Source organism: Neopsephotus bourkii, unplaced genomic scaffold, assembly GCF_033783945.1.
Source record: "Neopsephotus bourkii isolate Nb327-2 ecotype Australia unplaced genomic scaffold, CSIRO-AGI_Nbou_v1 NB_1358, whole genome shotgun sequence".
Lineage (NCBI taxonomy): Eukaryota > Metazoa > Chordata > Aves > Psittaciformes > Psittacidae > Neopsephotus > Neopsephotus bourkii.
This window is the reverse complement of record NW_026901837.1, coordinates 2,846,922-2,862,230: the sequence shown is the minus strand read 5'-3', so window position 1 is coordinate 2,862,230 and position 15,309 is coordinate 2,846,922. Positions and strand designations below refer to the sequence as shown.

General features: G+C 37.7%; 1 protein-coding gene across 3 annotated transcripts in view; it reads right to left on the bottom strand.

Annotated features, from left to right (window-relative positions):
- The window catches only part of AFG1L (AFG1 like ATPase), a 58,495-nt gene that overhangs the window by 8,827 nt on the left and 34,359 nt on the right, over window positions 1–15,309 (bottom strand). For 2 of the 3 annotated variants that reach the window (XM_061366777.1, XM_061366778.1), the window contains exons 8-10: window positions 11,687–11,769; window positions 8,804–8,874; window positions 8,447–8,547 (exon numbers count right to left, since the gene is read on the bottom strand). The exons of the other annotated variant lie outside the window; for it this stretch is intronic. In XM_061366777.1, coding sequence (XP_061222761.1) covers window positions 8,447–8,547; window positions 8,804–8,874; window positions 11,687–11,769 — 255 coding nt within the window. The remainder of the gene's footprint in view (window positions 1–8,446; window positions 8,548–8,803; window positions 8,875–11,686; window positions 11,770–15,309) is intronic. 3 annotated transcript variants of the gene reach the window in all.

The window sequence follows — 15,309 nt, the reverse complement described above, 5'->3', positions numbered from 1 at the left end:
AACTTCAGAACTGTTAACACATTTATGTAACAATTGTCACCATTTCTTTCACATGATGCAATATTTAAAAAAACCAAGAAAACCACAAACCAACATTAACAGGTAAGACTCTTTCTTATGGTCTTACTGTTCCTGCATGTGTACATAAGGTAAAACTGTTGTAGATTTTTGTCATTAACTCTGATGCCATGAGTCAGTATTTTATAGGCACCATACTAATGCAAAACACATTAGCACTAACATAGGCTACCCTCCTGACAAAGCGTTTACTCCACTTCAGCCCGCTTGACTGAGTTCTCACCTTCATTTGTCTTTGTTTCTCTGTCTACTTAATGCATTTTCAGCTATCATCATCTCGCTTCAAGTGCAACGTTTATTATTTGGAGCTCTCTGTGGGCTGTTTCAAGAGTTAGTCGTCTCCTGTGTCTATTATATATTCCATTTAATTAAGTATAAAGCATCCTTCTTCTTTGTTGACTCATCAATGACAAAGTAGCTCACCTTTTAGAGACTGAAGAATAGAGAGCACCTTACATATGTTAGAAAAAGGTATTTCATCTTGAGAGAAAAAATATTTTTGTTGATACTGGAAGATATTCCAGGGCCAGTTCCAATAACATCCTCAAGAGTTCTGATTGACAAGAACTACAATTTAGTGCAGATACTCCAAAACTCCCTAAAACCAAAATACAGTTTAAGACTAGATAATATTTACAACTTAGGCATTAAGCAGTAACAAAAAATTAGACATCTCTTTCTGCTGTTCACAAAGGAGTCACATTCTATCACTAGTAGGGCGGATAAAACAGACTGCAGACTGCCAAGAAATGGACAGGAAAACCCAAGGCATGACCTGTGATGCAGCTGCATGCTTAAGTTCAAATGAAAGAGTTAGAAGCTAGTAGGGCATGGCTAACTTGGTTAAAAAAATGTATAACAGCACAAATCTATTGGAAAGCTCTGTAAGTTACAGGCAAAGCTGAGAAGTTCATTTGAAGTATTATTAATAAACTGAAATTTTAATTAAGAATGCAATTTCTTATCAAGTTTTTACTGAAAGTTTGTGATGGTAGAAGAAAAAAAAAAGGCATGTCATTGTGTAGTTAAAGATTACATTAGATGGCATACTGAGGAAAGGTTCAAGTAACATGCAGTTTTGTTTTGGAGCTTCCTAACTAAGCACTATGAGTTGACCTGCAACTTTAAAATCATTATTTGAACTTGTTTGAACTTGCTTGGTTTTGTCTTTTTTAATAAGAACAGTATCACCATTAACTCTGGTGCAGACTATGACAGTAGCCAACTATGCAATTCAGCTGTATGTGATCATGTAATTACAGTATCACGTAGCAATGATTATTACTTTAGTATCTATACATAAGGAGGGACAAACTCAGATCTAACACAAGCAACAGTCATTCTGGAATTTCCCAACTACATTTTGGTGTTGATAGCACCTTATCTTATGACTATTGCATATTCTTCGCGTAAGTCGTTCCCCAGCTTTAACACCCACATGGATGATCAGTATCCGAGATCTGTTTCGGACCTTTGCTCTTGATTAAGAAGATGCTTGTAACTTCCATCTTCTTTTTTTTTTTTTTTTTAATTCATAAACAATGTTATATTCATGTATGACAGTGTTACCTACTAACGGAAATAGCACTTTTCTGTCCTTGGTCTTTATGTGGGGTGACTGACGTGGATGAGGTAATGACTAGTGTCCCTCAGAGGTGGGTGTTGGGACCAATCCTGTTCAACATCTTTGTCAGTGACATGGACAGTGGGATTGAGTGCACCCTCAGCAAGTCTGCTGCCAACAACAAACTGTGTGGTTCGGTTGATACGCTGGAGGGAAGGAATGCCATCCAGAGGGAACTTGACACGCTTGTGAGGTGGGCTGATGCCAACCTTATGAAGTTTAACCAAGACAAGTGCAAGCTCCTACAGCTGGGTGGGAGCAATCCCAGGCACAGCTACAGGTTGGTCAGAGAAGAGATTCAGAGCAGCCCTGCAGAGAAGGACTTGGGGGTGTTGGTCAATGAGAAACATAACATGAGCTGGGTTCAGTGTGTGCTCGCAGCCCAGAAAGCCAACCATATCCTGGGCTGCATCAAAAGGAGCGTGACCAGCAGGTCGAAGGAAGTGATCCTGCCCCTTTATTCTGCTCTCATGAGACCTCACTTGGAGTACTGTGTACAGTTCTGGTGTCCTCAACATAAAAAGGACATGGAACTGTTGGAACAAGTCCAGAGGAGGGCCACGAGGATGATCAGGGGACTGGAGCACCTCCTGTATGAAGACAGGCTGAGAAAGTTGGGGCTGTTCAGCCTGGAGAAGAGAAGGCTGCGTGGAGACCTCATAGCAGCCTTCGAGTATCTGAAGGGGGCCTACAGGGATGTTGAAGAGGGACTCTTCATCAGGGACTGTAGTGACAAGACAAGGGGTAATGTGTTCAGATTAAAACAGGGGAATTTCAGGTTAGATATAAGGAAGAAGTTCTTCACTGTGAGTACGGTGAGGCACTGGAACAGGTTGCCTAAGGAAGCAGTAAATGCTCCATCCATGGCAGTGTTCAAGGCCAGGCTGAACAGAGCTTAAGTTGCAAAAACTAATCTGCTGGGAATAAAACTAAGATCAAAATCACTTCAGAGCAACTCCACGTATGTTTGCTTACAACTACACCTGAAATCCCATAATCCTAAAGATGACACCAAATAATACAGTGGATACATTTAACAATTTTTAATGAAGGTAATTCCCTCAAAATGATTCAGAATCATTAAAGTGCAAATGCAGCTGAGTTGTGTCATCATGTAGAGGAGACATTCAGTCGAATCAGTAATCACTTGTTGCCTTTGAAAATGGTAGCTTTTTGTTTGTTTGTTTGTTTGTTTGTTTTAAGAAAGCTTAGTTAGGTCTTTCATTTTGAAGTAGAAGCTGTTCAAGTTAGGAACCACATCTTCCTGGTCTGTACTGTATGCGCTTATTGCAATGCACTTCTTTGCTGTGTTAATCTACACATATATTTTGCCAGAAATTACATAAATGCTAAACTTCTATGGGAAAGAAAAATCATCACATTAAGATAGCTTTTTACAACATAGATACTGACTTCTACTGATACCTTTTCCTGAACTTTCATGCATTGCTATATTAAACCTTTTGCATTTAACATGTTCTCTAGTTACCCATCCACAAAATCAGTTTTACAGATACCTTCCTATCATGTTAAGATACTGCAGTCATTGGCACTTGGTAGCTGGATGAAAAGACATATTTAATTACCTACTGAAAGATCATACAGGATCCATGAAACAAAGTTATTCAACTTCTGTAAAGAGAAGGCTAAAATGTGCTTGAGTACACTATGAAGTCAGAATTCCCAGCAGAGGGCAGTAGTTGCTATGCACAAGTGAGAGGAAGACTTCAAAAGCTAGCATTGTGAAGAAGACTATCTGTCTCCTTACTTGGAAGAATACATATAAGGTACACTGTTGCCTAAATTATTTACACCAGCTCAAGATTTAAGCCAAACTGTCACAATTTTTAAAGTTTTTAAGCACAATTTTAAAAGGGAAGTGGACTGGCAGAGGGTGATTTTTCTAAGGCATAAGGCACACTGACCTTTATGCATAACCACAGAGAAATTAATCTATCCTGATGGAGCAGTAACAATTATATTTGCATGGCTGCTAGTTTATGACCTTGGGATTTTAAAACCAAGTTACTACGTACATTTTACTTTAGAACATATTTTCACCTGAACTTTGGATATACATACAACTACTGAGAAAAGGGGTAAGGAAAAAAAAGTTTTATATGAACTTGTTGTAGAGTTCAAGTTATCAGATCTGACCAGCACAAAAGCCTTCTAGAATTTGCCAAGGACAATTTTAAACTGTATTTGCTTGTCAAGAATCAGCACCTTAGAATCCACTATCCTTCATTCACACAACAAATTGATGAAAAAATTAACTAATTATGTTTTGCAGCAATCTAGCTCCACTGCAAATGTATCCCTCATTGTACAGATGGAGAAACTGACAGGAAGAAATTAAAGGCCACAAAGTATGGGGGATGTTATCATCAGCGTTAAAATTCAGCATTCTGCTTGGTGCCTCTCCAAGCGTTCCTGCCTGCATTTGTCCATTTTATGGGACCTCAGAAAAGCTTGTACGGTAACAAACATTCTGATGAAAACCAAGCATAATTCTGGATGATGACACTGCAGAAGGACACTGACAGGGCTCCGTTCTAGTGAGCAGTAACCACTTTCATGCCACAGCAAATGCTACCATGTACCATACTGCTACATAAACCCTAGTACGTCAGATCTGAAAAACTGGTTCTCATTTTGCTCTATAGCAGCTGAAATAGGTCGATATCCTCTCACCCAACATTTTTTAGTTTTCCACATGTTTACATAGCCAGTAAAGCAAAAAAGCTTAAGTGTATGAATTTTATATTAACTAAATCAGATAAAACTTGGCATTTTCCTCAACTGGGAAACTATGATTTAGAAACTGATGCACTCAACAATGTAACAAGATGCCTTCTACCATGTCAACTGCATGTCATATCAGCACTGCGTACAATATAGTCTCTGTATTTCATTTTCATAAAAGTTAATGGAGATCTGGTGGCTACCAATACCTGATGCATAATTTTAGACAGAAATAACTCCTTATATTCCTGCCATGAAAAAAATTGATGCTAGTCCATGAAACAAGAAAGAAAAGACTATAGTACCATAAAGGCACCAACTCTATCTCCCAAGGTCTTCAGGTACTAATTACAAAAGCAGCTATTCTGAAAATGCTACTTAAAGCTCGGAGATGTTTCAAATGGCGTAAAGTTACCAACTGCTGATTTGCTATTTTCCTCTATGGTATATCTATATACTATATTCTATATGTATTGGCTGACACTTCATGAAACCATGTGATACCAAAGTGGAAAACGTTTTACTACTTCCCTTTAAAACAGAATTTCATTTCAATGGAAACATCACCATATCAATACTCCCTTTAACAAGTCTTATGGCCGAGCAGACATGATATTTGCGCCTGACCTTTAGTTTCTCCAATTTCCCTACACTTCATAACTAGCTGCCTTTCATTCTATGTTACTTGATTCTGTCTCGACAGTGACATGGGATATACTTTTACTATCATCTTCAAAAAGTCCTTCTTGTTCTTGTTTGTTACTGCTTACACTTCCCTTTCCAGTTACTTTTGGTCATACTTCCCTTTTGCTTTTGAAAATTACTCTTCCTGAACACTTAAATACATAATTTCAATGTTTAGAAGTATCTTCTGGTTACATTGAATATTAAAATATTATGGAGAAGATTTTCCCTATGCAATAAAAATTCCCAGAAGAATTCATCACTAAGCTCCCATAAGGCTGCTCAAACCAAATGACCTTGTACCGGATGTAGTACATTTTATACTAGAAAATTATCATTTGCAAATTTCAGACTAATTACATTTTACCATTTCCTGCATATCATCTACTGCACAAGCTTCCCATACAGTGGTATTTTTTCACATGCTTTTTATAGCCAAGTGCTCAAGAAGCAATGCACCTCATTCTCCACTTGCAAAAGACCCCTATGAGTACTACCCTCTTGGGTTTGTTAATTGTAAACTGATTGATATGTATTCAAGATCCTCGTACTAATTAACTTTAAGTCAGGTACCAGTGTCTTTAATGTTGCACGCTGTCCTCCACTTTGTTTGGCCACTCTGTCCGTAAGTAGGCTGCAAGCACTGATTCCACATTATCATTAGTTGTCCCTTGAGGTTTCAATAATTATCAATTATATGTCATTTTTCCCCCAGAGAATTTCACATCTATCATGCCTGTCACCAGGACTTATCACTGATAAAAAGCTACCTGCAAATCTTGTCTTCAATTCTGTTGTAAGTTTAATTGGCTCCTACAACACTAAATTGCATTTATTTGCCTAGGACACTTGCTTGGACTGAGAATTAAGCCCCTTCCTGGTTGCTACAGGCAGATTCCCTGCCCCATGTCCCTTCATACAGCTTGTCTTTTCATTGGACTCTGTCCTCAGGTCCTACACAAAGAAGCCTGCAGATTCACTCTAGCCAAATCCAACAAATTCCTCTCCAGTATTTTTTATAGATCTTCCTTTTAATTACATCTTTCTCAGCCTCCGAGTTTCCTTTTTCCTAATAGCTTCACTTATGATACCTGTTAACTTTACCATTTGGCACCACAAGCAGTACTAAATACCTACAGATTTATGTTTTATTCCTCTACAAATAGTTCCCACTACTAGCCAGCTTACTTGCATATATATCAATGACTTTATACTTCCTGTCATGTTGAATGTCACCTGACTTTTTCTGGCTACAAAGCACCAGGGCACTCTTCTTGTGGTATCAGTGGGAATGACTTTCCATTCTGATTGCTAAAATGATACTGCATGTAAAAAATTTTCCATTGAGAAGCTAAAAGATTTAATGAAAAAAATGAGCATGGTTTTGTGGTTTGACAACTAAATTTTTCTTTTGCCTTTTATCAGATTTAAATAGCAATGGGGAGGGCAAATGGAGCAAGAGGCAGGAAAGGTCTTAAATGCAGCTTATACCAATGGGAGTTTTTTACTCTTGCTATGAAGTGCTATAAAAGTTTATATTAATGAAAAAAAAATCAGAAGCAACTCGAGCCATTCATCCAAATTTACTGGACAATTCTGAAGTTCATGACTATACTGCTCTACCAATGAAGTGAGTACAGTGATACCACGTTACCAATACACTGATGTAATATTTATGAATTAAGGGTGGTGAGGTACTGACACAGCTTGACCAGAGAAGCTGTGGCTGCCCCATCCCCCACAGTGTTCAAGGCCAGGCTGGATGGGTCTTTGAGCAACCTGGTCTAGTGGAAGGTGTCCCTGCCCATGGCAGGGGGTTGGAACTGGATGATCTTTAAAGTCCCTTTCAACCCAAACCAGTCTATGACTCTAGAAAAGTACATCAGTGAACCGAAGAGAAAAATAATGGCAAAATAAGTAATTGTATATAACAATTAAAGGTAGGGAGAAATGGAAACATACACAAAGAAAATAAGCAATGACTGAGTGATTTGTTAAAGAAAACCATTTACTGTCTGCCATGTTGCTTTAGGTCTAAGCATGCTGTTATCCTATTAGACTATCATAATGCATATGCAGAAGCTATCTGAATTGAAACATGCCTTCCCAAGTCCTGGGGTAATCAATGTAAGAACAATACTGTGAAATAATATTTGACATTTCATAAGGATTCTCTTTACTTGCTCTAAGTGCAAGCCAAGCATCTCAGCTCCTTATGCCAAGATGAGGGTCTGAAACCCATGTTAATTCTTTAACAGGTCGGAACTTTCAGATCCAAAGTAGTGACCGCTACCATGTGAGATACCGGAGCACTTCTCCTTAGAAGCAATTTGTCATCCCATTTAAGTACATAAGGCATTTACTGGGCTAAAGAATTTTACAAGTGTTTGCTGACAGCACAGTTTCCTGATAAATTAAGAGGCACAATGAAGAGGTTGTCTCAAAACTTTTAGTGAGAAGCAAGCTGTTCTACCAGTGACATACCTCCCTTCTCACAAATGGCTAACTGGCTTTGTCTGAAACTAAAACCCAATGAAGTCTAAAACCTACAGTCCAAAATACAACCAGAGAAATTTCTGTCCAAATAGTTATCAACTACATAGCTACAAGTAAGTGAAAATGTAATGTTATAACCAAAAGGCTGGTCAGCATCCTGAATCAAAGGTGCTACCGGCCTAATTTAGGGTTGTGATCATTATACAGTAACTTCAGGTATCAGCAGAGAGGTCACTGAAGTAAAATGCAATTTCTGGGGGACTGTCTTCAAACCCACTGGAGGTCAATATGCAAAGAGAGCTTTTCAGGAATCACATCCCACACATTTAGCAGAGGATTTGGCAGGACTTAGCAAGATTTGGCAAATTTGAGAAGGCCTAGGACTAAACAGCTCTTGTACAGCTACTCACAACTAAGGCATGCAAAAGCTTTACTCTAGTGGTGCCAGGATAACTACTCCTTTGCTTGAGTATCAACTTGATCCCCAGACTTTAAAAACAGTGTCTGAATGCTATTTACATACTGATAGGTTTTAACTACTAATATTCCAGCAGTGATGCTAGCCCAGGCATATACTGTATTAGGATTTTTGAAAACAGTCTCTGATATACTTAAAAGTGAATTTACTGTATCATTAAAAATTATTGTTCTTTGGGGGAATTGTTCCCCCCCACCCTGTTAAATTTATAATCCTTGTGCCAAATTTAAAAAAGCCCATTTTGTTTAGTACACCTTGGGAAAACAGCAAGTTTGTGTGGTTTTTTTTTTAACTGTGAAAAGTCTGAGCATTTACTGATCTGGATTTGACTGGGTACTCACTCTGTCGCACAGCTCTTCAAACGTGAAGTCTGCAATGGTTCCACATGCTTTATTCAGCCTCAGCTCTCTGCCTTGCACTTTTAGAATCCTTGGTCTAGTTACTATGGGAACATGAACAAAGACTCAATCTTCTCTGGATAATTACTATAAAATTCATCTCTTACAGATAGGAAATGCATAGCTTCATGAATAATAGCACATGATTCAACACATAAATTAGACAAAATGCTGATACAATGACTGCCACTTGAGTGTGGCATCAACCCATATACAGCAATGGAACTTATTAATTGGTCAGTGGAGATTGGGCATTGTGTTCTAAATGTATTCTCTTTCAAGAGAAATTAACTTACGTACAATCATTTTGTTTCTGAGCCAGCTCATCAAACAACTTATCCATGACAGCCTCCACATCAGCTTCACTTGTGCTACAGTGAAAAGAATAATAGAATATGAAATTAATAACACTTGAAGCCAACATCAAACAGCTGCCTGAGCCTGCTTAGCTTTTTGCCCATAAAAAAAAAAGCACAGGATGTTATGCTCTAAATACAAACATTAGATTTAGAATACACTTAAAAGTAGAGAATATTAACTCTCAGGTAGATGATTCTGCCTTATTTGCATACACTGAAAGACTTCTGTGTTTTGAGCTGTTTCCAGTAATGAGGCAATACAGGCAGAGCAGATCCATTAACACTATGTGTACACAATGAGAAAAAAGGCTTCTGGTTCTATCTTACATGCAAAATAAGAGCAAATAGACAAGGCAAGGCAGTCAAGCACCTAAAGAAGTGTCCTTTGAAATTTCTGAGAGGGGGCTTTGTGAAATTAAATATTGGAGCAGCTTTTTTTTTCTTTTTTTTTTGGGGGGGGGGAGAATCAAGTCAACTGATTGTATCGACCAAACCATTTGCAAACTTAAAACTATGAAATTCAGAAGACCAGCATGATCTCTGCATCACTAAATTTATCAGTTTCCACTCTCTGTCTCCAATACTATTAGAAAAAAATCAGTCCCAGATGGTGAAAACACAAAATACCTGTGCTGACAGCTCAGCTAAAAAGTTTATATTCATCTTCTGCTTGCCATAAAAATTAGAAATCAGTCTGATCAGGGAGTATCTTTCCTCACTGAATGGGTTAGAGGGCCGATCTTTCTGCAGTATCTATCATTTGTAATGATAATGATGTCTATCATTTTTAACAGATAGATAGACAGATATATGTATGCATGCTGTGGCAGACAATAAACTAGAAGTAGGATGTATAATGCTTCAGTGAAGTTTGTATAATTGCCAAGAAAGTTTGTTTTGAAAACAGGCACCAGAGACTAAGATCAAGGAAGTTGCTTTCATCAGGAATCTTGTGTTACTTTCAGATGAGTATGAAACAGCTTACAGCAAACCACAGCCACGTATTTTAAATGAAAGACTACATAAACTGTAAAAGCATCAAGAGGATTTAAAAAAACCCACAAAACCAATGATGATACTGTAACCATTAACAGGAGAATGTAAACACGTTGGACAAGAACACTTTCTTTTGGGGGCAAGACTGCTAACTAGATTTCAGTAATCTGTGGCAAAATACTGTATAGAATGTAATTTTAAAACAGAAAAATCCCCACATACTAAGCTAGTTGTGCAGGGTTGAAAGCTCCAGTTAACAAGTTTGAATAGAAGAATAAGATTCCACAGAAAAAGAAAGGCTGATGAAATAAGGAATTTTAAATACTTTTTTTCCACTCCTTAATGATTTACAGAAATTATAGAGATAACCTACTATCATGAGAGAACACAAGGTAGACTTATCACAGATCTCTGCTGTTCACTTGATCACAAGTTTTACAGTAGAAGACCATGAAATAATCTGCCTGGGTACTAAGCCTGTGACTTCTTCACATTTCTTCTCCTCAGAGAGCTGATGCCATAGGCACCATGTTTAGTGTACTACCTGTCAGAAACCACATACGTGCTCTTCATTTCTTTAAAGTATGGACAGTGAGAAAAGAATATGGTAGGGGCTCTCCACAATTACCAAACAGCGAGTCACACAAGTGCAAGGGGCAAAATAAGCAGAGCCGTAAGCAGAGACAGCTATGTAGACGTCAGAACAAGAGTCACGCTGAGCAATGCTGAGATAAGTGGCAGCTTCGAATAGTGCTTCTGAGCAGACACCACAAAACTTAAAGAAACTGAAGCAAGGCAAGTATACAGAACAAGAGTTACTTTTCTTGCATTCATACAGTCACACACAGAATCTGCACTGGACCCATTTTTCATGCATAAGATTCCATCACTTCCTTCCAGAAGCAGAAAGAGTTACCTGTTGTAATTCTGCTAAGCACTACTCCTCCTTCCAGTCAAACTCAATTTCTAATTTTATTATAAAGTGATATGGACGTACTTCATTTCAAATACCTGTCACATTGATGAAAATACCACACCTTTCTTAACGGAAACACGATTTTTAAATCAATCTTGTGTGTTGGGTTGAAAGATACAATGGTTATAAATCTCATTTTAAGCTACTGTTGTCTGCCTGCCTCAGGTTATCATTGATTAAATAATACTTTAAGAGCAAATACAAGACAGAAAAATGTCTGCAATGCAAAGGACTCAAAGTATTTGACAAGTAGAAGAAATGAAGTTTCTACTAGGCAGATACATGCTGCAACCAGAAGCACAACTGTGAATGTACTTTTAAATTTATTTATTTGCAAATATAGAACAAACTGCTAAAGAAATTTTGTCATGATGAACAGAAACAATCTGTCAAAATAGGAGAGTGTCAGTGTTTTTTAATCCACTGGAAACACCCAATATTAAATGAATCCTTGTCACTGGATTTCTATAAATACTTAATTACTTAAATACAATAAGGATGTTCTTCTATTATAGGAGAATTGTGCAATCTCTTACAAGAGGATATTCATTACTTTCTAACCATCTGTCACTTCAGTTCTCCAAACACCACACCTCCCCAAAAAAATCTAATTAGTTTTTATTCAGTCAGACATTATAAATGATGCTAGTGTGGATACTGAAAACATAGTTTAATGAAGTTAATATCGAGGCATAATGGAAGGCCGTTTGCTGAACAAAAATGGACCAGAAGGCAAAAGAAGGAAAAGTCACACCCTGCTAATTCTACTGTTTTTCATTTCCTATTGACTAGGAAATTATTGGCTAATAAGAAGGAAAAAGAAGGTGAATACCATATTGCAGATAAACTTACAGGTAGTAAAGTTTTCCAGCAGCAGGAAGCACTCGTTTCCTGTAGTCTATTCCAGAATCAAGCTGCACTGTGCTGCAGTACTTCTACAGAGACAAAAAAAAGAAAAAAGAATAGCTTTCCTCAAGCCAAAACCGTATTTACTATTGTTTATGTTAGAGAGAAGACACAGTTCTGTGATAAACCATCAGCATGAATATCATCTGCAAAACTGATTCAAGATCACAAAACTGAAGTCTCCTTTCCAATTATCAAAGCAAAGAAATAAGGTGGAAATCATTCATATATCCAAAACAAAAAAGTAGCCAGTTTCAAAAGCCCATCCACTAGAAAATTAATACAGTTTGGAAGCATGTGGAATGAAATGAGAATGGGTATTACTCGTTCTCTCTAGGTAGTGCTTTGCTGAGAGAGTGTGTAAAAATAATTATTTCCACATTAAAAATACACATTAAGAAACAGAAAATTAAAAGTTTAAGAGACCACAATCCAATTCTAGCAACAGAGACAACTGAAACTACTTCTGTTTTATAAGCTAAAACTAATTTCATTTTATCTTTCTACTAAGATTAAGAAATTTTATGAGTCAAATATATGAACCATGCCAAGTCTTGCTGCAAAATGGACCAAAACACACAGGGGGATAAACAAAGCTCTATATCAAAAAGGTTTTGTTTCATTTTTGTATGTCTGAGTTGACTCAGAATAAGTTGCTTCCCGAAATCCTGCCCCCTTTAAGCAACCTGTAAGATTCCAAGTGTGATACAAATGATCCTGAGTAGTCACAATAATTGCTTCTGTTAGAAAACTCAAAATCAGCTGTACTAAAGGATGCTTTTTGGGGTCAAGGCCTGAGGCTGAGAGCAAAACTCTCACTAATTGCAGTGGGATCAAGATTTTACACCCTCTGGCAAAGGGAATAGCTCTGCTTATCTCTTCTTGATACTGCCATCATACACAACTTGTGGGTGTTACACAGCCAGAAGCAAAAGATACTATAAAAGAAAGGGAGGAAAAGTTTTAATATTTTATAAAAGATACCTCTATCAACAATTTAATTAAAACAATAAGACTTTGGGGTTTTTTTAGGTAATTCAATACCATTAAAATGCTTTGGATTGCTAGAACCACTAAATTACTCTGCTTCTTCACTATGAACTATTAGTTTATCTTTAATGCTCTCGTTAAGTATTTCATATTCTGTCAAATTTTTCAAAGCCTCCTTGAGGGCATTCAAGTAACAAAATTGGAAATGTCAAACCTCATTTATAGCAACTACGTTGCAGGGAAAAAAAACCCTTAAATTTTAGGAGAACTACCATCAGTGATTTAAGGAACAATAGCCCTATTGAAGAAATGCGTTGCATAGGACTCAGAGAGTACAAATATCTGCAGGAGTGACTGTGATGACTCACTGCACTGTTTTTTTCCCTTGGCTGTTATTGAAGACTCGGTACCTATTTTCAACCTCCAACTTCCCTGAAAAGATACACAGCTGAAGAAGGAAAGGGGGGGGGAAAGAAGTCATCTGAAAGCACAGAATCCCAGGAAAATCCATGTATCTCTAATTCCCGTAAGTGTAAAAGCCATACTAATCAAATCATTACCTTGGGCTAAGGCTACTGCAAACACAACAGTATTGGTGCTACAATATTATTATAATCTATTCCCTTTCTTTCCGTGAAAGCTTACAAAGAAAGAGAATAACAGAGCAGAAGAAAAAAGTTCCAGAGGCATCTAATAATATGCACAAGGGAGGGAGGATGTTTAAGCTTTTCTTCAGCATCAGTCTGGCAGTCAAGGCTACAAGGAAGATTCCCGAAATTTCACAGCAGCGTTGGTGTACTTTGCTTTTCTCTGCCTGGCATCAGTGCTCAGCACCTTTCCATCCACCTAATGTTTTAGTATCCCAAAGTAAGGGATAATAAATCCCGCAGGCTGCGGGATTATTTAGATACTGAGATACTGTTTATAATTTTGGTTGTTTTGTTTTTCTCTTGGAAACAACAGGTAGGAAATTTTGCATTAATTCAGCCTCATCTTCTCTGGCCTTCAAGATGGGTTTATAAGCACTGCTGTTCTCTCATGCTGTTGCATATAGTGTGAAGAGTGGAAACAGAGCTATAGATACTTAAGAGTGGGGCATGGTCACGGTAGGGCTGAGATTAAAAATAAGTGCACCTGAGCACTGTAGCCAGTGGAAGTCTATTGTGCTGATATTTACAGTGGTGCTTGAGGCTCAGCTGATAATGACTGCTGAGTTGAGCAGACACACACAGACTAATGCTCTGCTATATTATGCAGGTCACTGCGGCTTGCTGAAATATAAATCAGCGCTTTGTGATACAGTATTCTAGTGTATTTGTGTTCTGCTTACGAACTCATCACTCCTTAAATGCACTGACAGTCTTTACAACTCCATGATTTAACATTACAGCAAACGAGTTTTGGAGGTAAGGACTACAGGAGTAAATACTACCACAACAGCTATGAAGTAGTTGCGTTTCTTCTGCCTTCCTTCCCTTTTCTATTTCTTCAAAGTAATTAGTATTATTGCTATTAAAAAAAAATTGCTATCACTAATGGACACTAATGAAGAAGAGTTTGTGTGCTCCAAAGCATATGTTTTGGGGCCCTTTTAAAGTTACAAACAGCTGCCTAAATTAATGATATTTCTTTTTCCTATAAACCTTGTCTTCTAGGCCTCCAATAATGCACCACTATTGATTCTAATGTGATACCACATTACACAGTTTTTCTTTAAAATACGTTAGATATTCTGGGCCGTGAGACTTTTCAGCAAGAGAGGCAGTAGCAGCATCCTGCTCAGATGTATATAAAATGCAGTTATTACAGTCCTACTGAGTTCTTGCTTCCTTAGGAGGCAAAAGTCAACTGAACCAAACATAAACAAAATGGAAAGCTACGATTCTGATATACAGCAGTTTTCTGTGACACACAACATATGCATAGAAGTAAAGGCCAGTTAACAAGAATAGAAAGATACTTAGGCCTTTGGAAAACATTTGGCATTTTACTATCCTGCTCCTTGGATGTTTCAATTTCTGAGTTTAGTTTGGGTCAAGGAGGGGGGGCTTTTTTTGGCTTAATTCTGTCCTACCTTTCAAATACAGCCATCTCATTTTTTTCAAACCAGCACACTCCATCAAATTCTGGCTGGTATCTACTTCGAATCTCTAGCACATTTTTCATCCATTACTGTCTCAAGAACCTCTGACTTGGACCTCAGAGCATTGTGTAAATATATATAAAATGGACGGCCCTGCCATTAAAACAAAACCTTATAATCTGCATAGCAACAAGCTCCCAGAAAACGTTCCTTCAAAACACGATTGCTGTTTTCAGATTATAAGCTTTGTAGGGCAGCAACATCCTTCTCCTTATGTGAATATATGATAGAGTACACATCTATAGGTGCTACTGGAAAACAGTGGAACAAAAAAATAAAAAAATCAAACAGAAGTGTGAGTAAAGAAACCAATCATTCAATGATAATGTGGAAATAATGCCAACAAACCAGCATGCAAACATGCACTGTGGTGGGCAATGCTATTTACGCAAACTGAGCCCTACACAGCGCAGAACAGAAAGGGTGTGATAGGAGT